This window comes from Danio rerio, chromosome 21 (genome assembly GCF_049306965.1).
Source record: "Danio rerio strain Tuebingen ecotype United States chromosome 21, GRCz12tu, whole genome shotgun sequence".
In the NCBI taxonomy this organism is placed as follows: Eukaryota; Metazoa; Chordata; class Actinopteri; order Cypriniformes; family Danionidae; genus Danio; species Danio rerio.
The window spans coordinates 12,698,231-12,722,919 of NC_133196.1; the positions used below are offsets into that span (position 1 = coordinate 12,698,231).

At 35.9% G+C, this 24,689-nt stretch overlaps 1 protein-coding gene across 45 annotated transcripts in view; it reads right to left on the minus strand.

Annotated features, from left to right (window-relative positions):
• Window positions 1-700: 700 nt before the first annotated feature.
• Window positions 701-24,689, minus strand: part of zgc:162472 — a 37,573-nt gene continuing 13,584 nt past the window's right edge. For 6 of the 45 annotated variants that reach the window (XM_073934598.1, XM_073934588.1, XM_073934601.1 and 3 more), the window contains exons 12-28: window positions 24,312-24,366; window positions 23,442-23,619; window positions 23,232-23,356; window positions 20,561-20,933; window positions 16,162-16,293; window positions 15,934-15,970; window positions 13,924-14,016; window positions 13,197-13,824; window positions 12,825-12,967; window positions 10,985-11,094; window positions 10,612-10,886; window positions 10,130-10,277; window positions 10,027-10,060; window positions 5,362-5,448; window positions 4,747-5,077; window positions 1,729-1,915; window positions 701-1,636 (exon numbers count right to left, since the gene is read on the minus strand). In XM_073934598.1, the coding sequence (XP_073790699.1) occupies window positions 1,547-1,636; window positions 1,729-1,915; window positions 4,747-5,077; window positions 5,362-5,448; window positions 10,027-10,060; window positions 10,130-10,277; window positions 10,612-10,886; window positions 10,985-11,094; window positions 12,825-12,967; window positions 13,197-13,824; window positions 13,924-14,016; window positions 15,934-15,970; window positions 16,162-16,293; window positions 20,561-20,933; window positions 23,232-23,356; window positions 23,442-23,619; window positions 24,312-24,366 (3,026 nt within the window). In that variant the 3' untranslated portion in view covers window positions 701-1,546. Of the gene's footprint in view, window positions 1,637-1,728; window positions 1,916-4,746; window positions 5,078-5,361; window positions 5,449-9,778; window positions 10,061-10,129; window positions 10,278-10,611; window positions 10,887-10,984; window positions 11,095-12,824; window positions 12,968-13,196; window positions 13,825-13,923; window positions 14,017-15,933; window positions 15,971-16,161; window positions 16,294-20,560; window positions 20,934-23,231; window positions 23,357-23,441; window positions 23,620-24,311; window positions 24,370-24,689 lie in introns of those variants that run through there. The other 39 variants (XM_073934600.1, XM_073934587.1, XM_073934602.1 and 36 more) reach the window with 16 other exon arrangements.

Below are 24,689 nucleotides of genomic sequence, written 5' to 3' on the forward strand. Positions count from 1 at the left end.
ATAATAATAAAAAAGTAAAACCAAAAAAAGTGAAAATACCGCATAATACCATAAAACATGTTAAATGTGCTTTGACATGCAAGGGCACACAACCATCATGGCCTCCCAATCATCCCCATCTACCGAATTGGGTCTATCACTGTCTCTCTACACCCCCTATACCTGGTGTGTGGTGAGCACACTGGTGCCGTTGTCCTGTGGCAGCCGTCGTATCATCCAAGAGGACGCTGCACACTGGTGGTGGTGTGGAGAGACCCTCCCTCGTGATTGTGAAGCTCTTTGGGTGTATGGCCATCACAATAAATGCACTATATAAATACACATTAAATTACATTTGGCATGATTAGGCCACCAGTGCTACAATGAACAATAAAACTTTATTTTGCTACTCAGTTTAGTCCCTTTATTCATTAGGGGCGCCACAGCTGAATGAACCACCAACTTATCCAGCATATGTTTTACACAGCGGATGCCCTTCCATCCATGACCCAGTACTGGGAAACACCCATACACGCTCTCATTCACACACATACACTAAGGACAATTTAACATACCCAATTCACCTATGAAGAACAAGCTAACTCCATAACAGAAATGCCAGCTGACTCAGCAACTGTCTTGCTGTGAGTTGACATTGCTAACCAGTAAGCCACTGTCACCCTGCTACTCTGTTTTGAAACCCAATAATTAAATTAAAAAATTTTCAAACCAACATAACAGTAATTTTTATTAATATATTTACAAAACACATTGTAAAAACATTTGAATTCGAATATAAAAAACAATATGCACATCATAAAACTGAGCAAAAGATCTGGCTTTGTGACTAAATGCTGAAAATGCTACAACAACTGTGTAAAACTGCTAAAATTCCAACACACACAGGCAGCATGGAGCCCAAAACACACACGCACGCACGCACGCACGCACGCACGCACGCACGCACGCACGCACGCACACACACAGACACACACACACACACACACACACACACACACACACACACACACACACACACACACACACACACACACACACACACACACACACACACACACACACACACACACACACACACACACACACACACAGTGCTTTCTTAAAATGGAGGTTTGATGTAAAACTGTACTTTGAATAAAATAAATTAAAAACAGCAAGCTATTTCCAAAAACAAACCATGCAAAAAATGTTTCCTTAATAATACAATTAAGTGAAAAGAGAAATTAAATAAAATAGGAATAAAATTCACAGCTTGAGGTTAAAATTAGACACTGTATTGCCATTTTACATAACGAGAAACGCACCACTGTATCTAAAACATATCTACATTAGTTTGATAGCAATTAACACTCAAATTCAAAACTATTTTCTTTACAAAAATAAAACAAGATGAAAGGTACAACCTTTTAAATTGAGTTGTGTTTTCGCTGTCATTTAGTTTTCCCAAAATGAAACTGTCCTTATTAACAAATGTACATATTTACATGTTTATTCAGCCAATTGATATTTGCGTGTTGTGCCTGCTTCATTATTCCAACCGTTTGCTTTAATCCATGTCCTCTAATTCATCAACTTCAGTAAAGATGTCGCTGAAAAAGTACTTGGAGACACTGGTGGGCTCTTCTTCTGAGCGCTGCTGATAAGAGGGAGGAATGAAATCCAATTTATAATTAGAAATACACAATATGCTTCTAAAAACATGCAGTGAAACAGGAGACTGTGTGATACCTCAGTGGTGGAAGCAGGAGTTGGTAAAGCTCGCTTTACTCCAAGGTTTGCTGATGCACTCGCTACCTGTTTTCTGTCAGGACGGGCAGTGTTGACTCCTGGTTTGGATCCTCGATGACGTGTTGGTGCTCCTTGTGTACTTTTTGTTGAAATGAAGGATAAGAAGCCTTTGGGTTTTCTACCAGGCCTGAAAAAGACGTGAAATTTACCAAATATATACACAGTCAAGTCCGAAATTATTCATACCCTTGGCAAATTCTGACTTAAAGTTCTTTTATTCAACCAGCAAAATAGTTTTCACTGGAAATGACACCAGGCTTCTCCCAAAAAATAATAAGACAATGTACAAAAGGTGTCATTGTGGAAAAAAAATATTTCTCAGCTTTTATTTACATTTGAACAAAAACTTCACAACTTTTCCAGGGGTATGAATAATTTTGGGCTCGACTGTATATTCTTTATTTCTTCCCAGATGCCTTTTTTGCCCCAGGGTTGTGCACAGCTGGAATTGTCAGTAGCCAACTATTATCAATATATTTATTATTATTATTATTATTACTAGCATTAGTATTGGGAATGGTGGGGGTGTTAAGGCGAAGAGAAGGAAAAAAAAGTGCTTGGATAAATGAATAACTTCAACATTTAATACATTTAAAACTATAGTAAAACTCCCAACCTAAACTATATATAACTAGGATTATAAGTTATTTTTGTTGTATGTGATTGACCTGTAGAATGTTTTTTTTCTTAAGTCTGTATAAAATCAAAATTTACAATGGTTATTTTTCTAACACACATTGTTATTCTTCAGATGAACATTTAATTTGCAAGAAAAAAAAGTTTGTTTTGGTAATCTTCAATCAAAAACTAATCATTTGCTTTTGAAGTTGCGCTCTTTCTCTGTTGCCGTCGGTTTGACGATTTCAGCCACAATATTCTTAACCACGTCCATCCTATCTTTAGTTTGATATGAGGGAATGATGTCCAAAAAGAAAGCCCCGCCCACTACTCAATATATCCTGTTTCAATTGGAAGTACAGCAACATAGTGATATAAAATGTCAGGATCTCAGTAACTTCCAGTGAGTGTTTTTCTATATTAGACGTTATACTGGTATGAATGTGAATACCAGTATTATGTTGTGACACAATATGGATTTTGAATAACTGTTGATATTATTATTGATAAATTCCAATTTGACATTTAAGTAATGGACTAAATGTTCAGCAAAAATAACAACATAAGTAAATAAATCAGAAGTAATCATTTTAGGTGACAAGTGAAAAGTATTTTATACTGAACAATTCAGTTTTAAGATGTATTATAGATATAGTCTGGCAAGTGGAAAATACCGTGGCATGAATTTTAGCTTGTGTCACCTATATATATATATATATATATATATATATATATATATATATATATATATGTATGTATGTATGTATGTATCTAAACAACTACATTCTTGCCTAAAAAAAAGCCACAAAGTACATTATACTGTCTATATATATATAGACCGTATAATGTACTTTGTGGCTTTTTTGGGCAAGAATGTAGTTGTAGATGTAGAATGCAACTATGCAGTTTATTTATAAAGATAGTGCCTATTTTATTTATTATTAATTTCATAGATTCAGTGCATCCGCGGCCTTCAGCCTTTCATTGAGCAGAGCAAAGACCACAAGATGGCGACAGAGACCGCATAATAAGCCCTTAGAGGAGAAAAACAGTAGCTGCGTCCCAAATCCCATACTTATGCACTATTCTACGCCATTTTGTAGTATAAATAGTGTAAGTAGTGCGTTCACACTGAAAACACTAAAAATAATAAGAGCACTTCAATTACCCGGATGATGCACTCATTCAGCCGCTAAAATGAAGTGTGTAATGATGGACACTTCACGCACTCAACGACCGCAGGTTTGCTTACGTAGCGGAAGGGGCGGAGCTATCGGACGCACATGTTGAATAACTTTATTTATTTTGGATGGTGAAAGTAAAATTCTCCTACGAGAGTGATTATAGCGCCTCCCGATGGTGAATGCGGCAATACTCACGGCAGGTTTTATTTGATAGTTTGGTCATTTATTTCAATGATTTGGCAACCGTCAAACGTCATCAGGGAAACGGTTTGAATTTCCGCTTAGTAAAAAAACATTAGTGTGCCATTTGGGACAACACTACATACATATACTATCCTGTTGAGTGTGTAAGTGCATAAGTACATAGTGCATGAGTGCATAGTGTATAGTGTGCCATTTGGGATGCAGCTAGTGTCCTTCTAAACCAAAGCTGATCAAATCATTATAAAACTGGTAAGTGACACTAAGTCAATTTCTCTCTTTTGTATGTTGTAGTGCTGTATTTATACCATAGTAATCTGCTAGTGTTTGCTTTGCTTTGGCTTTTTAGGTGTCAATTATTGTGATCTAAATCTCTGTAGACTGATGGCATTTCATGCCGTTCAGCATTATAATCTTAAAACGTGAGCAAAATCACTAGTTTTGACATCACTTTAGATATTACACTAGAACATCATTTAAATACTAGCTCTTAAGTGATGTTTGTGAATTAGCAATGGTTTCTGCTATTCTGATATTAGCTACAGATGTGAATGAATGGCAGAAGAAAGTGGTTACTTAAACAACATGATTTTTGGACTCTGTGTTTGATTTTCTTTTTTATCGTTAAACTGTTGTATAAACACAATATCACACTCAGAGCAGTGTGATATGGCCATATATCATCACTGGTGGGATACTAAGGCACCCGGCCTGCGGCCTCGAGCCAACGCACGTCTCCCACTAGTACCGATATTCAGTCATATCGCACTGCTACTCGTGTGATATTGCTCATATATTATATTATATTATATTATATTATATTATATTATATATATTTAATTTCACTTTCACTTTATGTAGTTAATTAAGTTTTTTGTTTTTGTGTTTGGTTTGTTATTTCAAATTGAGCATCATCACATTAGGTAATATTACAATAATACATCTGGAGACTCACCTTGTAAGTGGCCCACTTGTGGCAACAGGCGTGATTTGAGTAGCAGTTTGTGAGTCTGATCCACTAGCCAACTCATCTGTCTCTTTTACTGTGATGTCCACCTGTCCCACAGTGCCTTGAGAAGATTCTTCCTGGACAGACTCTTCAGAGGAGGGAATATTATCACTGCTTGCTGATGTTGAAATGACGGTGGGGTCAGTTTGCTCTGGTTTTGTCTCTGCTGTTGAAATGGGTAATGAAGGAGTTTCTTTTAAGGTAAGAGCTGCTGTGTCCTCTTTAACGCCTCGAGTGTTTTTTCTCATAACAGGGATGGGTTTAACCTGCAGCTTTGCTGAACAACGAAGAGAAAGTTCACTGGTATATGGAGATGTGCGATATTTAACATCTACAATAATATAGTTGTTGTTTTAATAAAGTGTGTTACTTTGATGTCAGTTTGCAAATAAAAGTTTGATTTAAAAAAATTATTTTATTTCTATATTTTATTTAAGTAGTATTACACAAATAAGAGTGATTATTAGCTCATGAGCACAATCAGAAATGTGCTACTGATATCATTCAAAGAATCAGAGTCTGCTATGTGAATCAGGAGTCTAATAGTCTAATAATTTTTACCTCTCCTTGTTCTCTCCGGTGGTTTTCTTTTCTTTTCCAGATGTTCATCAGTCTCTTCTGCCACAGGGCTTTCTGAAACTTCCACGACTAATATAAACAACAATACGGTTAATAAAACAGCAATATAGTGTAAGATAACAATAAGTTTATACTTTGTTAGGGCTGAACGATATGACAAAAATTTTATCTCACAATATGTCATCTCATATCCTGATTAAAAAAATATATATAGATTTTTTTTTAATATATATTTTAATATATATTTTAATATATATATATTCTCTTTCTCACTATATATATATATATATATATATATATATATATATATATATATATATATATATATATATATATATATATATATATATATATATAGATATATATATATATATATATATATAGATATAGTGAGAGAAAGAGAGTACAATTTCTGTGTTTCCATATATATATATATATAGGAGCTCCCAGATACACAGCAGCGTTTTTGTTTTTTTTGTCTACTAAGTTTACTCTGCCAGGCGCTAAGCAAACAGTTACACTATGGACGTGCCGAACTACTTAAAATAGGGAACCGTTGTCAGAATTACTCATCTGGAAACTTCAGTTCTATTCCACCGGAGATCTTACTCTCTGGGGAGCTCAGTGGAACGCTCATCATACCGCCTGCAAAGCGCCGGAGACGGCGAAGAGACCGGAAGCAAAAGCGAGGAAAGAGAGCCGGCATACGGGCTAGGCTACAAGCTAACCCAAACAGACCAGCACTTCCGAGTCTCTTTCTTACGAACTCCCGGTCACTCGTGAACAAGATGGACGAAGTAAGACTAAGGATTATTTCACATCGCCTGAACAACTGTGTGATGGTAATCACAGAGACTTGGCTGGATAGCGCTGTCCCCGATGCGGCGATCGAGCTAGCAGGGCGCTCCGTATACCGAGCAGATAGAACGTCCGACTCCGGTAAGAACAAAGGTGGCGGAGTGTGTATATACATAAATAATGACTGGTGCACATCAGCGGACATTATTAGGTCGCACTGTTCACCTGACATCGAATACATGTCACTAAAATGCAGACCTTTTTACACTCCAAGAGAGTTTGCTGCTATTGTTATCACAGCTGTTTACATTCCACCACGGGCTAATGCTAAGCTAGCGCTAGAAGAACTGCATGAAGCTATTAACAGCCAGCTGAATGCATATCCAGAGGGAGCTGTGATTGTAGCAGGAGACTTTAATCATGTGGATTTAAAAACGGTCATGCCTAAACTACACACCAGCATACACTTTCCCACCAGAGACAACAGTATATTGGATCAAGTATACACCAATATCCCAGGAGCTTATAAAGCAGCCCCATCACCTCATCTAGGTTTATCAGACCATATCTCCATACACTTGACTCCGTCCTATAGACCGTTGATCTGCAGAACAAAGCCAACTGTAAAAACGGTGCAAGTTTGGAATGAGGAATCTTCTTCACGCCTACAAGACTGTTTTGAAAACACAGATTGGGACTTGTTTGCGAGTACAGATCTGGAGGAGTATAGTTCATCTGTTTTAGCATATATTGCTTTCTGTACTGACTCTGTGCTAACCACCAAAACCAGCGTGGTGTTCCCGAATCAAAAACCATGGTTTGACAGGAATGTGTGCTCTTTACTGAGAGTGAGGAACGCTGCCTACAGGTCAGGGGACAGGCATGCTTACAGAAATGCCCGAAAAGATCTAAAGAAAGGCATTAAAGCAGCCAAGTACAGATATCAGCAACGGCTGGAGGGACACTTTGAAAACAACAACCCTCGCAGCATGTGGAGGGGCATTAAAGCCCTAACAGACTATAAGAACAGCCCCTCATTGTCCAGCCATGATGCCTCGCTTCCTGACACCCTGAACGAGTTTTTCGCACGCTTTGACAGTGACTCCAACAGAATGGAAATCCAGACAGCACCATCACCCACAGAAGAGACGATACCCGTCTTCGAGTGTCACCAGGTGAGATCCACTTTAAGGAGGATCAATATCAACAAAGCAGCTGGTCCAGACAAGGTTTCAGGTCGCACACTTAAGTCTTGTGCTGACCAATTGGCGGGGGTGTTCACCAACATCTTCAACCTGTCTTTAAAACAGGCCATAGTCCCTATGTGCCTCAAATCAACAACCATTGTTCCAGTGCCCAAAAAGCAATCAGTGAAATGTCTGAACGACTATCGCCCAGTTGCTCTGACACCCATTATAATGAAGTGTTTTGAGAGACTTATCCTTTCACACATCAAAACAAACATCCCTACTGACCTGGACAGCCTACAGTTTGCTTACTGCAGGAACAGATCAACAGAGGATGCAATCTCAATCACACTCCACACCAGCCTTTCTCATCTGGAACATCCCAATACATATGTTAGGATGCTATTCGTAGATTTCAGCTCTGCATTTAATACCATTGTACCATACAAACTGGTAAACAAGCTGAAAAATTTAGGATTAACCCCTTCACTCTGTTCTTGGATTTTGGATTTTCTCACTAACAGACCACAGAATGTAAGAGTGGGCAACCACATCTCATCCACCATCACCATTAATACAGGAGCACCGCAGGGCTGTGTCCTCAGCCCAGTACTTTTCACCCTATTCACACATGACTGCAAACCCATTCACCCTTCCAACACTATAGTGAAGTTTGCTGACGACACCACAATAATAGGACAAATCTCTGGTAACAACGAGTCTCACTACAGAGAGGACGTCCAACACCTAATCAACTGGTGTGTCAATAACGATTTGGTTCTGAACACCTCCAAAACAAAAGAGATCGTTGTTGACTACAGAAGAGCAAAAAGGACACCACCAACCCCCCTCCACATAAATGGCGAGGAAGTCGAGAGGGTAAACAACATCAAATTCCTAGGCCTACATCTGACAAAAGATCTCACATGGACCATTAACACCACCCACTTAGTGAAGAAAGCTCAACAGAGACTTTTCTTCTTAAGAAAACTCAAGAAAACAAAAGTACCGACCCAGCTCTTACTAAATTTCTACAGGAGCACGATAGAGAGCATCCTCTGTCACTGCATCACAGTGTGGTACACAAGCTGCACTGCGGGAAACCGGAGAGCTCTATCCCGGACTGTTAAGACTGCACAGAGGATCATAGGAATTAAACTCCCAAACCTCGATACAGTCTACGCTAGCCGCCTACAGAGGAGAGCTAGCAACATCATTAAGGACCCTACACATCCAGGACACAAACTTTTTGCACTACTCCCATCAGGGAAAAGATATAAAGCAATTAAGACTCGCACAAACAGGCTAAAGAGCAGCTTCTTCCCCAGAGCTGTAGCCTGTGCCACCCCTCCTCCTTGTACACATTAACAATCACCCCCCCCCTCCCTCACTCCCTACCTTTCTGATGTTCTGCTGCTAATGCACAAAGACACTTTATGGATATTCATGTTTGCACTCATTTGCCATAATGTAAATACTGTGACTATTACATTTAGTATATTTTTATTTTACATCTTATATTTTTAGTATTATGTCTATTGTTGGTTTTTATATATTTTAGTATTATGTCTTATATTTTAGTATTATGTCTATTGTTTGTTTTTCTCTCTTTTTATGTTGCTGCTGGTCTCTGTGAGTTGCCAAACAAATTTCGTTGTACAACTACAATGACAATAAAAGTTCTTTACTTATATATATATATATATATATATATATATATATATATATATATATATATATATATATGAGACTGTTGTGTACAGCATGACTATATATAATATTAACTTTAATGTGTGTTATGACTAAAAAGTGGTCATAAAAGAATATTTTCTCAATTCAAATAAGTAGCGGATTGGACCCGGACACAGCATTTCATACATCACGACTTAGCAAGCAGATAATCTAAAATGTACTCACTTTATTTAGAACTTCAAGGTAAATGTTTGATTGAAAATTTTACAAATGGTAAATAAATATTAATAAATTATATAGCAGATTTCAAAAATGAAAGATTACAGGTCCAACATAAAAATAAAAAATATTGCTAAATGAAATGCCAAACATTGTGCTTTTAAGATTGCAACTTTCGCACAATGCTGTTATTCATGTCTGCATCCCCATAATGGCATGTAATATTGAGCTAGTACAAATTATGAAGAAGTATTACCATAAAAAATGCTATTTTGTGATACAATGAAATAAACGATAGACATTACGGTGACTCAGTGGTTAGCACTGTCACCTCACAGCAAGAAGGTCACTGATTCCTGGCTGCATCAGTTGGCATTTCTGTGTGGAGTTAGCATGTTCTCCCCGTGTTGGTGTGGGTTTTCTCCGGGTGCTCCAGTTTCCTCACAGTCCAAAGACATGCGCTATAGGTGAACTTAATAAACTAAATTGTCCGTAGTGTCTGAGTGTGTATGGATGTTTCCTAGTACTGGGTTACAGCTTGAAGGGCATTCGCTGTGTAAAACATATGCAGGATAACTAGGCGGTTCATTCCGCTGTGGCTACCCTGATGAATAAAGGGACTAAGCCAGAAGGAAAATGAATGAATGAAATAAACGATAGAGCACAACATGAAACGATGTCCTTATGAAATATATTATCATATTGCACAGCCCTAATTTTAATAATAAAGATGTCCTGAAAATGGTCTCACCACAATCTTCTGCTTGACTCTCACTTTTGGTACTCTACAAAAAAAAAAAAAGTATTAGCTTATTATGAAGCATCTATAGTGCTAAAAGATATGTTTTAGACACCTCTTGAGATGTCGAGGCTGGTGTCTTGCGTTTCAGTTGTCCTCTCCTGGATTTGTCTTCTTCTTCTCCTTCCTTCTCCTCTTCTTCAGACACAAGAACTAAAGCATCTGTGAGCAGAAGGTGAGACACTTCCTTGCTCTCATTCACACTGGAATAAAGAAAAAAGGGGAAAAAAAACATTAAGCAAACACAAGAGGAAGGACATGAAGACTTGTATTTGAAAGCAATCTAGTTTGGTGATGGAACTGGTGGTGGATGAGAAGATTCTCCCCTAATATGTGTAAAGCGCTTTGAATGACCAGAAAAGTGCTGTATAAATGTAAGGCATTATTATAGTTTACACTGAAAAATCTGCATTCATTTTGTTTATAATTGTCAGCTGAAGAATTAAACATTCTTAAATCCACATGTTTATATTTTTATGAGTATGTTGATTGTTCATTTTATGACATGATGAGATAATAGTTTAAAGCAAACTTTACCTTTGACCATGAGAATGCAAGCCGGGCTCAATTGTGGGTGGGAGGGGTTCTGTCCTAAGACACGCCCCCTGTTGTAAAGCGGGTGGGATTTCTGTCAGAGACAGTATAAACATGGATTCCTCAGAAGCATCTTTAGATTCACATCTTGAATGTTTCACACTGCTGTCTTCAAAAGCTTCATCTGGAGCCGTTATGTTTTGTTCTTCATCTAATCTGACCAGAGTATTCGGTCTGGAATTGTCTTCAGAAACAACTGGAGAAATATCTTTGACAGCCTATGGAAAAAAAGACATAATATTTATTATCATGTTCCTGTTTTAATGATTCTGCTTCTTATATAAAGGTTAAAAATCAGATTTAGGTGATATTTTACCTGTGTGGATTCAAGCCTCAATGTAACCTCCTGTTGTGTTGCTCTTTGAGAAACATCAGGTTCTGTGGTAATAACTGCGCCCTCTTCAGGACTTTTAGTGAAAGTTATTCCTGTAAGAAAACGACCAAAACATAATAATTCACGTTTTAGATTTTTGTAATTTTGTTTGCTTTTGTTTTAAAACTATTTTGTTTAGTATTTTTCAAATGTATAAATAAAAATATATATTTTAAGCAATGAAAAGAGGTTTATATACTCAAAACCTGGCAAGAAATTAAAAGATTTTGTAGCTTGCTTTTAAAAATCTTGTCACCTTTGTCTTATAATCCAGATTTACCATCCTCTATAGGAAGAACATTATTCATTTAGTGTAAAGAGCAAGGCATTGTCTTTTTAAAGCAAGTTTTTAAAGAGGGCACACTTAAATCTTTAATTTTATTATTTTTTTTAATTAAAAAGTGAATTTGATATTGACAATAAAGATTTTTACATGTTACTTTAAATTAGTAGTGGTAGTAGTAAACTTTATTGTCCTTGACAGGACATTTGTTATGGCATCACCATATAGCTGCAGACATTCAATAAAAACAAACAATACAAAATACAGCAGTTACAAAATTTATAATGCTAATTAAGGTAGACTCTTGTTAAATAAACCCATGAAACAGGTACATAGGATTTCTTATAACGGTTTAACCTACACTTTGGGAACAGTTATTTTTGTCAGTCCTGCTTCTCGATTCTAAGATCACATTTGCACGCATGTTGGGACATCCTTATTGTCAAACCCTGCTTTAAGAAAACCACAATGTAAAAATTATTTCCAACCTGCCAAAGTCGCTAGTGGGAGCGGCTGTCTAACCCGCCAAAGCTGAAATCTACCCGCATTTGGCGGGATGGTGTCGTAATTCGACTTCTTATCAATTAGAAATGATCAGACCGGAGGTTTTGAATATCAGAAAATAGACTTTATTCTCCATAATAAAGCTGAGAAAGAGCAGAGCAGACCCCAGAGCATTCTGAAGTCTCTCCTGGACACTTCATTTCTTTGGTTCTCTCTTTCTCTGCTCCTTCTGAAGTCTCTGTGTTTTTTTTACAATCTTTATACAGGTTATTTTCCACACCCCTAGGTATCTTGTTTTAACTCTTGGCCAGTTTTGAATAGGTTTCTAGTCTAAGGGGTCCTGCTATTCTTGGGTCTCAGCCCACTAGCTCATGTCAACAGAGATGTTACAGGTCTATGTCAGCAAAGTATAGATGCAACTTATGCAAAGGAACTAAGTGTTTGCATACATTGTCATAAAAGGATAATAACTTGATAATATGTTACTCACTCTAAGCTTCATACAAGTATTTAACATATATAATCAGTGCTTTACATATTCAGTTATTCTACACAATCAGTCATAGCCTTCTCCTAGTGTTGCTCCTGTGCAAGCATACTCATCTTACACAGTATTTTTAACACACGCTGGCATGTTTGCTGCAAACACTACATACATTTTGAGAAGAGACCATTAACTGGTTTGCACTTAGAAAATACTTCACACTGAGAGAATAAAATCCTCTTTAATGGCGGATGTTAATGTAAAGCCCTGTGCACACATATAATATTGTATACCTTCCTATTAAAAATATAAATTTAAAAGAGAGGTTTGTGAGGGGGTATACAGAAATGCAACGTATATAAACAGAAAATCTTCAAAAATCAAGCTTATTAGGAAATAATCTTAAATTAAATATCTTAAACATTAATTAAATTAGATTATTTCCTAATGAGCTTCATGTTTCGAGTCATTTCATGCTTTAGGTAACAGTGTGTGTGTCTAAATTGTCATACCTGTTGTGAGTGAAGGAGTGTTGAGTTGTGTTTGTGTGTGTTTTTTTCTGGATGCTTGAGTCAGGTTTGGTTTAGGTTTGGGTCCCCTGTTCCTCCTGACAGGTTTAGGAGCCTCGTCTAGTGTGCTCTGAGACTCACTCTCACTGAAACACACAGAATACAGACAATATTTACATGCACACTCTCATAAAATAAGATCTGAACCCCTGCCATTAAAGCATTCATTTTAGCTAGCTAAAAAAACAGAACAAAACGACCAAGAGATGAAGGATTTCAGATTTGTCACGCCTTAATGCAATTCGTTAGATCTAATAATTTTGATTTCAACTGTATATATAACAAAACAAAAGGATATTAACAAGATTTTAATACCTATTAATAAGCACTGGATCTGATTTAGCCTCTTCGTGTTCTTTTATCTTCTCCTCTGTGATTTCGTCTTCATCTTTTCTCTTTAATGACACAGCAGATCCACTATCACCTCCAGTCAGTCTTTCAGGAGCATCTTCTCTTCTATCAGATACTGTACCCGGCTGCTGGACCTCAGGGTGTATGTTAGAGGAGTCTGACAGTTCATCTGCAATCTCTTGCATGGATGCCTTTTGTTTTTCATCCTGTTCTGCCGAAGTCAGACTCTTTGAGTTCTCCACAGAATCTGCAGGAAGTTCTGAACTGATCTGCTGCTGAGGAGCTCGTCTGCTTTTCAGACCAATATTGGGCTTGGGTTTGGCGAAACGGCCTCTTGTTGAAGAAGGAACAAAAGTAGATGCCAGATCCTGTGAGACTTGCTGAACGGGACCAGGATGAGACATTGAATTCTGTGATTTGATTGGCTCTTCTATTGAAGTGGGAGGTTCTGGGATTTGAGTTTCACTGTTTGAAAGTTCAACATCACTTCTCATCTCTGAATAACAGCTTATAGAAGGATCAGACATGATGGCCGTTTCTGTGAAGACTTCCTCATTAGCGATTTCTTCATGCACATCAATATCATGTCCACCTGAAAAAGATTTTTTTATTAATCAGTTTTCTAATTTGATTATAAGGAATGTAATGATTTAGATTCAAGAAGTGGGTTGAACTGTGATGTTTTTCTTACTTAAGCAGGGCATTTCTGAGGTCTGGATCATCTGAGCCGAGTTGCCGATGGTCAGAAGAGTCTGAGCTGCTTCATTGTTGATCTCTTTACATACTAAAAGAAAGACGAAACACCAGAATTTAGATTAAATGATTTACATTGCATGCAGGGGTGGGTGACATAAATGAAATGTTATTATTTTCAACATTTTTTAAATGTTCATGTTTGGAAAAGTAAATGTAATTTTTTTTTTTATTTATAGTAGGATCATTACACATTTAAAGATTTAGAACCACTTTATTATACAGAGTCTTAGTTACATATTACACTATTACTAATTACAGTAATTAACATGCAATACATCCCTTATCCAACTCCACAGCTTGCACATGATGTTCATTAATCAGTCCCTCCAGGATTTTGCAGGAACATTTGTTTTATTGACTTTAATTACGATTCAAAGTGTTTATAGTCATATGCACAGTAAGAAACTGGTTCTCTGCACAATGAAATTCTTACTTTGCTGTCCACACTGAATGCTAATAAAGTGTAATGTATATTCAAAATATAAATAACTTATTTAACAAAATAGGCATGAAAAAAAGTAAACAAGTATAAACTATGAAATAAATAATATATAATAAAGGTTTCTATATAGATAAATGCGTAAATATTAAAAACTGTTGTGCAGAAACAGTAAAGAATGGATATTGTGGAAAAATTTAACAGCATTCATTTGCAGTGGTTAAATGTTAAAGTGTGTATGTGCAAGTGACAGTCTGTTGTAAAAGACTCCTGTCAGCCATTGAGAGGTCTGATGGCAGAGGGGGAAAAAGTGCTAGTTTTAGCGATGCCTATGGAAGAAATGACTAGGAATAATAAACATCAGAAATGGTCAAACTACTTGCTCTACAAACAAGTGTGTTCATGATTACACATAAAAGCTAGAATAATATAATAAGAAAATATCGGTTGCACCATAGCGAGCTGTTTTTAATGTCAATGAAAGTGAATGAGACTGGAAGTGTTGAGCCAAAATAAGATTCCAATGGCTGTGCCTCCCCGTACATGAAGAATAGGGTAAATTTTAGAGGCCTAAAATGACTAATGATTTTGTGATGGCTTTTCTCAAAATGTATGACATTATTCGCTTGTATTCATTTCTTGTGTTTTGCTTTGAAAATACACAAGAAAATGGTAAAATGTTAATTTTTTTAAATCAGTAATAAACAGTAGATGGAGCATTGGACCACTCTAAATAACATACTTTTGTCTAATTCTCTTAGATTTTGTTTTTGGACCTAAATATAGACTTTACAAACTCGCTAATATAAAATAAAATTTACCACTTCATTTGTACTGACATCATTTGCAATTAACCCCAGTAAAAACCTGGTACAGGGTTTCTGCAGCTTACACCAAGTCATATTTAAGACTTTTAAAGACCTTTTTAAGCCAATAATGAATAAAAAATCTTTACTAATTGCCGGTGGAAAACATTTTTACTAGTTGAATTGATCAAATTTAATGGATTGTTAGTGATTGGATGGGTGTTTGTACAGTTATAAACGATCAAGGACCTACAACACAATATTTCAGGAAATTTAAGTTTAGTGTTTGAAATTTAAGACATTGTAAGACTTTTTACAACCCTCCGGACACCCTGCGGTATTAATATATCTACATGTAATACATTTGTTTGCATGTGTAATAAGAATTATAGTTTAACCTATTCATTTAGGTTAGTGTTTGAATAAATAAACACTATAACAGTTTTAAATCTAAATAAAATCTGTGCATCTGTTACATGTTATTGAATAGTGGAAAAGTTTATGACTATATAATATACTACTTGATGGATATAAATACAGTAGTCAACATTTAAAGTGGATCAAAACGTTCAAAGTATCCTAATACTATTGATCAACACCCATTCTTGTCTTAGGAAAACATTTTGATCCACTTTAAATGTTGACTACTGTATATCAGGCGATAGTTCACTCAAATAAGCCTGAGAGAGTTTCTCCTCACCTTCCATGTGTTCTGGGTCAAGAAACTCAATGACATCCTACAAAACGAGACACAAATTAGTACCATCCCATCCAATACAACTAGATTTATGTTCACTGCAGCTGACATCAAGTGCAAATAAAGAAATAAAAAAAGACATTAAGTGATAAGTCAGTGTTTATGATGGACAGTGAATGGAGGAAGCATCAGATGTGAAAAAGAGCCACAACCGACGATGGGAAGACTTACAACGAGAAGGTCCAACTGATGTTCATACGAGACAGGACCAGCAGGAAATACGGCCTGCTCACATGCAGACTCGGGGCACAAAGCATTGTGGGACGCGCTCAAGATATCAGGCACATTCGCTGAAATGTCCAGCTGGGAGCCAATGGGAACGAGTAAAAGAAAAGGGAAGGACAATGAAAGCTTGGACATGACATGCAGAAATTAATTTGAATGATGAAGCAAGACTGAACATCGCTTTGCTCAGAAACATGGATAGTATATTTAGTACATGGATGTAGGCCATACAGTACCATTCAAGCATACAGCGGGGTAATAAGTATTGAATCCTTTTTTTCTCAGACAACATTTTTTTAAAGGTGCTGTTGACTTGAAATGTTCACCAGATGTTGGTGACAACTAAATAAATCCATATATGCAATGAAAACAAATCTAATTCGTATACAAATTAAGTTATGCTTAATAAAATGATGACACAGGGAAAACTATTGAACACACATGAAAAACGGGAGGTGTGGAAAGACTGAAATCTGAAGCTGAAATCTCTCAGTAGTTCTTCAGCAACCCTCTGCTCTTCCTCATTGTAAATTAATATTAGCTGCTTCAGTCCTACATTTACATTAGCAGGATGAGGAAGAGGAAACTAAAGTGGACATTTCAGCAAGTGAATGATTCAAAGCACAGCCAAGGGAACTCTCAAAGAAAAAGAAAATCAGAAAAAGAAAATCAAGCTGTAGAATGGCCCAACCAATCACCTGACTTGAATCCAATATGGAATACAAATTAAAGATCAGATATGATAAAAGAGACCCACAGACCCATCAAAGGTTTTACACTCTGTTAAAGTCTGTAAAAAAACTCACACCTGAGCAATTGACGTAACTTCATTCTCCGTATGAGAGGCATCTTTAAGCTTCCATCAGCAAAATAAGCGTTTTATATAAAAGTATTAAATACGTTTCAGTAGTTCAGTACTTTCCCCTCGTGTCATTTCATTCATTACACATAACAAATTTTTTAGATAGATTTTTTTTTTAATTATTATGTTTGTATAGTTTGGGTTTTTACAAAAATCTGGTTCAATTTCATGTCAACAGCTCCTTTAGAAATATTATTTCCAGGAAAAACAGAATGTGTTTAATACTTATTTCCCCCACTGTATCTGGTGTACTAAAATGTTTAATTTCTATGGATTTAATAGGTATGTGTTTGAGTAAATTGTCAATATTTCATTATTCAAGATATTTCTGATTTGTCCCATGTTTCAAATACAAAAACATTGTTATATAGAGTGTGTTTGTTTTTTATACACAAAATGGCAATTGGTCAGAATAACTAAGTATTCAATTTATTGTGATCAATAAACTAATATAGATTTTCTAAACTCCTCTGAAGTTAAAACATTGATTTGTGTTTATATATGTCTAAAAATGTATATAAACATATCTGAAAACATGTTTCTGTTTTTTTTATGTAAAAATGCTTTAAATGACAACATTTGTATTTTATATTTATAAAACATCCTAAATGAAGACAAAAATGTTACTTAAACATACAAAAACAAACTAATGTGATGTGTATGTATACATGTTCAGTTGAAGACAAAATAATAAGATAATTCTGATTCTTTTTTTTTATATATTTCCCAGTCGTTAGACGGAGATTACTTTTTTCCAACACATTTTTTAAATAATAGTTTTTAAATGAATTTCTAATAACCAATTTCTTTGGTCTTTGCCATGATGACAGTACATCATATTTTATAAGATTCCAGTATGCAGATTAAGGTCTAATTCAAAGGCTTACCTAGGTTAATTAGGCAAGTCATTGAATGACAGTGGTTTGTTCTGTAGCCAATTGAAAAATATTTTAAGTTTTTTAAGGGGGGCTAATAATATTGACGTTACTATTTTTATTTATTTATATATATCTATTTTAAGGTGCAGTAGGTGATCTGCCAGAATGCTAGCACTAGCATAATAGCTTAGAAATTTTACGACCCTCTCCTGCCGTCAAAAGCCACGCCTCCTTACATCATGAACTCATGAAGGTGCACTGATTAGATATAACACTAGATCATGTCATTCACCATTTAGAAAACACACACTTTATCAAGCATAGTTGTTCACAGGCCGGCGCGTGCAGGATTTTATTTCCCCAAACTCTATCACAGGCTGTCACTGTTCAAAAATGAACAAATGTGTGAATATAAATTAAACTTCACCTCAGTGTAGCTGGTTAGGCGGAAGAGCACATTTACTGATTTGTTATTAAACTAAATAAAAACAAGATCAGAAAAAAAGGAGTGCTAAAAACAGAAATGTCCTGTCATCTGTTTACATTTCACTTATGCTTATGTTATCAATTCAACGAGTGATCCTAGTACATCGCTTGTTTTCAGACCCTTTTTCACTTGAACAACTAATGAATGCTCGGGTCAATTTAACCGACTATAATAAAAGGTAATATAGTCTGTAAAAGGTTCTCCATTAACTTGAAAATAGCCAATCTTTTGCCGGACATTTTCAGTAGCTGAACAACAATTCCGTGCATATAAACCCATTCAAAAACAAGAACACATTCTACATCAACTTTGTGTGGCTAAAATTGTTTTCAAACACACCTGTCTAAATGTAATACTTCAGCCGTGGTGTCACCCTGCAGGTCTTTGTTTTGAACAGCATAACATCATTTCCCTCCAGCGTGCAAAAGTAATCCTGATATTGATTCAGGGTTTAGAAAAGTTTTGATTCTGCATTTTTGGCAGAAGCCCTTTCAGAAATAATCTTTCTGTTCATGCATACAAGGCCCCATTGGTCTTTCAGAAAGAAGCTCAGGTTGATGCAGAGTTTATGGATTACGTCTCTCTGTCAGCGGTAGATGCATGCTTCACGTGTGCGCGTGAATAACTTACAGTATTTGTCTGCTTAAAGAGGTTGGCAGAAATGTTAATTTGTTGACAAACAGTTTGAGATACCTGTCGTAATTGAGTTATTTGTCTGTCTGACAATATTTAATTGGACGAACATTTTTTAGTTTTATGCCTTATCTAGAATATAAAAATACTAGGGATGTAACAATATTGTAAATACTGTCAAACCGCAATAGTAATTTTTATCAATATTACCGTAGGCGCATGACTCAATAAAACTATATTTCTAAGAAACGTTTGCTTAGGCAAATGAAGCGAACGAGAGGTAGCGGGAACTACAATTCCCATCATCCTTTGCAGTCTGTTGTCACTACAGATCCAGTAATGGGGAAATGGAGTGTGTTGCTAGTAGCAGGGAAGAAAAAGAGCTGGAAATGATCGAAAATAAAGCGGGTTTTAAAACGGATGTGTGGAAGCATTTCGTTTTTTTTCTAAAAAGATACGAAAAAGGAGAAAAGGTGACAGACAAAGAAAAAAACAATACACAGGCACTGCCAGACTGTGGTGAAATATAAGTCGGGGAATACGACTAAAAACAGTCATGGGGACTGCAGAACACAGCAGTTAGATTGATGCAGACATTGACTTGTACCGCAAAGAGACCTCTATCTCACTCATGGCTTGTCCTCTCAAGTGGTGGAAAGACAATGCACAACGTTACCCACTGCTGTCAACCTTGGCTAAATCATATCTCACTGTCCCAGAAACCTCAGTCCCAAATGAGAGGGGTTTGTCTCTGTTGCAGGGGACATGCCCAGAGATCCCAGCTTTTACCAGATTATAGTTATATGATAATTTTCCTTAAAAAACCCATCTTTATCTAAGTAAGTGAGTGATTAAATGTTGAATGTGATGAGTTTTCAACAATACTAAATTGAAACTATTTTTTTTATATGGTTTAATAGTTTTTTGTTATTAAAATTTAAAAATTGAAGTTCCTGTTTCGAAACTTACAGATAGATGGCTAATGTGTATGTCATTGTAAATTCAGTGCTAACGTAAATAAACACTTTTGGCACTTTTTTCGAATCTTTTCATTAGTTTTGTTTTTCCTGTAAGTTATTCAATAAATACCGTACCGTGCCATTCATACAGAGGTATTATCGTAACGTGAAATTCTGATACCGTTACATCCCTAAAAAATACATATAAATACGTTTAGATCATTTACTTTAATCAGTACTACTGGAATGTGAAGAGACTTTCAACCAGCACAACAAAACATGTTTCTGAAGACAATCACCTACTGCACCTTTGATAAATCTTTTTTGTTTAAACGCACCAAAATACATTTATCTGTTAAACGTCAGTTCACTCAGATATTTGAAAAAGAAACACTATTTCAGAGGAGGGTTAACCATTTTTAAGTGTATGAATGAGTGAATACATTGGGAGTCTTCATGGTAATAATATGTGATGAAGGAAACCCTGATGACTTCCTAATATGATGTAATAAATAAATAAACACACCTCTTCCATGGTTTCTACCACCTCTGAATCAAAATGATCTTGAGGTCGTAGACTCATTGGCACAAATGCCTGGTTTTCCTCTTCAGAGTTTGAAGGAAAGTCCTCCTGGCTCAGGATGCAACCCTCTGCTTCCTCTCTCTCTTCATCATCATCTTCTTCAGCCCCAGAGGCCAGTAAAGTCACCAGTCTAGATTTCCCTCTCCTCTGCATGCCCTGTTTTAGTCTGGGGCCTGGTTTTATTTTAGCCCTACAGCCAGGTGATGGAACACAAACTTTGGAAGAGGTAGGGGGATCAGAGGGCTCTTCCTCATCTTCCTCCTCCTCTGCCGCTGCCTGTATCACATGCTGAGAGAGCTTGGGGATCCTTCCTGACCTAAATTTAAGATGGATACAAATTAGTGTGACAAGTAAAACTGAAAACAAGACCACAGAATAACTGGGAAAAAACAATAATGATAATCTAAAACAAAATAAAATAAAAAAAGTAAAAAAAATAAAATAAAAAAAACTATGCAGTGGCGCAGTATGCATGTATGCAAGTTTGCATGTTTTCCTCCGGGTGCTCCGGTTTCCCCCACAGTCCAAAGACATGCGGTACAGGTGAATTGGGTAGGCTAAATTGTCCATAGTGTATGAGTGTGTGTGTGTGTGTGTGTGTGTGTGAATGTTTCCCAGAGATGGGTTGCGGCTGGAAGGGTATTTGCTGCGTAAAAACGTGCTGAATAAGTTGGCGGTTCATTCTGCTGTGGCGACCCCGGATTAATAAAGGGACTAAGCCGACAATGAATAAATGAATGAAAAAAAAACTATTCAAAAATCAAAGGAATACAAAAAGCATCAGAAAAAAAATATATTACAAAAAGTACAAACATTGGCGCGGTATAGTTGTTACTGTTATCAAAAACTCAAAAATGATCAAAAACAAATTTCATAACTGAAATAAACACGAAACATGTATTTTATCTCAGAAAAAATGCTGCAACTTAATTTCCAATGTGATTTACATGATGCAGAATGCACACATGTGAGTTTTCATGTAGCACCTCTCACACACTGACAGAATTAAATATACATTAAATAAATTCTTTCAGGCTTGACATGTTTAATTTCAGTTTATTTCATAACAAAAGCCCCTTTCACACATACAGACCAAAGGTTGTGTGTGTGAACAGTATTTTGAAAATACCGGTAAATTGGTTCTGGCTATTTTCCGGAAAGAGAAGTTGTAACATTACCGGCAATTTGCCGGAATGCTGCGCTGTGTGAATGCAGAAGGAAGATTCCCATAATAAGCGCGTGCACGTCTAGAACGTGCTGACGTGAGACGTCTGCTTTAGCCAATCACAACAGTCAGATGCATTTACGTCCGCGCGGTTTGTGAGGATAAAAGCCTTTGAATATGTTTCCAGACACATTTAGCTGCTAGAAGTTAGTCAGATCACGTTTATATGTTCTTCTTAATGCCAACTGTGTAAATAATCATCGATGAGATGCTTATGATAAGCCGTTGTTTGTTTACCTTCAAGCTTTGCGTGCGCCTGTGAAACAGCCTGTGAGCGCCTGCACACGCACATATTATGAACATCTCGACATGCGAAAGTGATCCTGCAAAAGTTGTTCACAATATTGATCATCCACAGAGTTTGTAATTTAGTAAAATGTTTACAAATACAAGCGCAGCCGTTTAAAGCTCATTTGTGGTGAATGATGTCAGAATTTACCGGTATTTTGGAATGGATGTGTGAATGCTCTTTTCCGGAAAATTTCCGTAACGTCCTCGCCTGTGTGAACAGCGCTTTTTTCAATATACCGGTAAAGTCGTTCCGAAAATTTTCCAGAAATTTACCGGTATTACTGTGTGAAAGGGGCTAAAGTCTTTAGGACACTGCTAAATGTATAGTAATTGATGCAGAGTTTTATAATGTTTGTAAATGCTTCATTTTATTTAAGACTACCGGTAGGCTACTGTATTTTTCATTCATTCATTTATTTCGGCTTAGTCCCTTTATTAATCAGGCGATGCCACAGCAGAATGAACTGCCAATATATCCAGCATATGTTTTACACAGTGGATGCCATTGCAGCTGCAACACAGTACTGGGAAACAACCATATACTTTCATTCACACACATACACTACGGCCAATTTAGTTTATTCAATTCACCAACATGCCTTTGGACTGTGGAGGAAATCAGAGCACCTGGAGAAAACCCATGCCAACACGGGAAAAACATGCAAACTCCACACAGAAATGCCAACTTGCTGTGAGACGACAGTGCTAACCACTGCTCCACCATGACGCCTAGGATATTTTTCCTTTTTCTAAATAAATTAATAAAAGGTGGCTTATACTCCAATGCATACACCAAAAACGTATGTGTTTTGTTTTTCTCTCAACAATGTGGTTTTGACTCAGTGTGACTCAACTTCCGGAAAATAAGATAAATGAAAATTCAAATCAAATTCACTGGAAGGAAAGGTTCAAATACTAAAACTAGTGAAATTTAACAAAAAAAAAAAGTTAAAAAATATTATTTAAAAAGAAATTTATGAATAAATAATTAAAATAAAAATTAAACCAAAAACATTTTACATTATCAAATCATCCTATAGCACGATATAAACAAAGCAAAAGCATATCCCACGTATAACTGAAGATTCCAATGCTTACCTGGTTGGTTTATTGAATATCTGTTCTTGCACAGCACTCAGGTCCGGTTCTTCATCTAAATCAATCAGATCAATGATAACTGAAGCCTGTTTCTTGTCTTTCTCTTCTTTTGAGGCGGAAGGCACCTAAAAAAATTGATTATAGTAGATTAAACAGACTCTTCTGTCACTTGCTGCTGTAGATCTTGAATCAAACAGCTGAAAACATTACCTTGAGAGGATCTTCATCTTTAGCCGAAGTCCTGTTTTCCTGGATGTTGTTTTTGGGCCGTCGTTCGCCCCATCTGCGGCTGATGTTCGGGATCAGTTTCTGAGGTCGACCCTTCAGCAGAGCAGGTTTAATAGAAGGACTCTTGTTTATGTTCTTTGATGATTCTGAGTCCTTTAACCTGCCAGAAAATGTTTCATTTTCAGCCCACAAAAGGTCGTGTAATATAATAAACCGTCTATGCTGTGCAGAAATAAAGCTTACGTTTAATGTTAATAAGATTTAATACTTTTCATGTATGCAAAATAAATAAATTGATAACTTGAGTGACAGTTAAGACTTTTAGATGGCTAGTTAAATTAAATAACCATGTAAAACATAATGAATTAAATTAAATGCTGATCTTTTATCTTTCTAATAATCAAATAATCCTGAAAACTTTTACATTGTTAATTAAATTAAATAATTATGTAAAATGTAACCAATTAAAATAAATGCTGCTTTTTTTACTTTCTATTAATCAAATAACCTTAAAAAAATTATTATTTATTTAAATTAAAAATACTAAGCTGCACTTTATAAGATTTGACCATTTTACTATCTAAACGTTTAGCAGCAAATCAGCATATTGAGAATGATAGAATGATTTTTTTAATACTATAATTTTACTGTATTTTTGAGCACAAAAATGGTGACAAAACAAAAGACTTAACACAAAACATCTGAATATTAGTTTTCATTTTAATTTGAAAAAAAAAAACAAATGCACATGAGATATCTTTAAACTTTTTAATGATATATATATATATATATATATATATATATATATATATATATATATATATATATATATATATATATAAAATTTCTTACCTGTCATCCGGTGACTGAGTGTCTGAAGTAACATTTTCACAGTCCTCAGGGTTATCTACTGAATAATTGAAATTAGCAATAAATAATATAAAAAAAATTACAATTATATTACAAAATAAAAAACAGCATACAAAATATTAACCAAAAATTGGTGACTTTTTATGCAAAAATCACTTTTATAAGGGCTTCAAACACAGTTGTTTGGCAACAGTATGTGAATATAACCAGCTTGTAATGGTAAAAATGTATTCATTTTGCAGAAACACTTTGGTTGACATTCTCCCTTTGTATGTGTCCTCAGAGGGGGAAAGTCCCATTCATTAGTGACAATCTCTCCCTCATTAGCATAGGACGTTAGTCTTGTTTTTGTATCTGCCA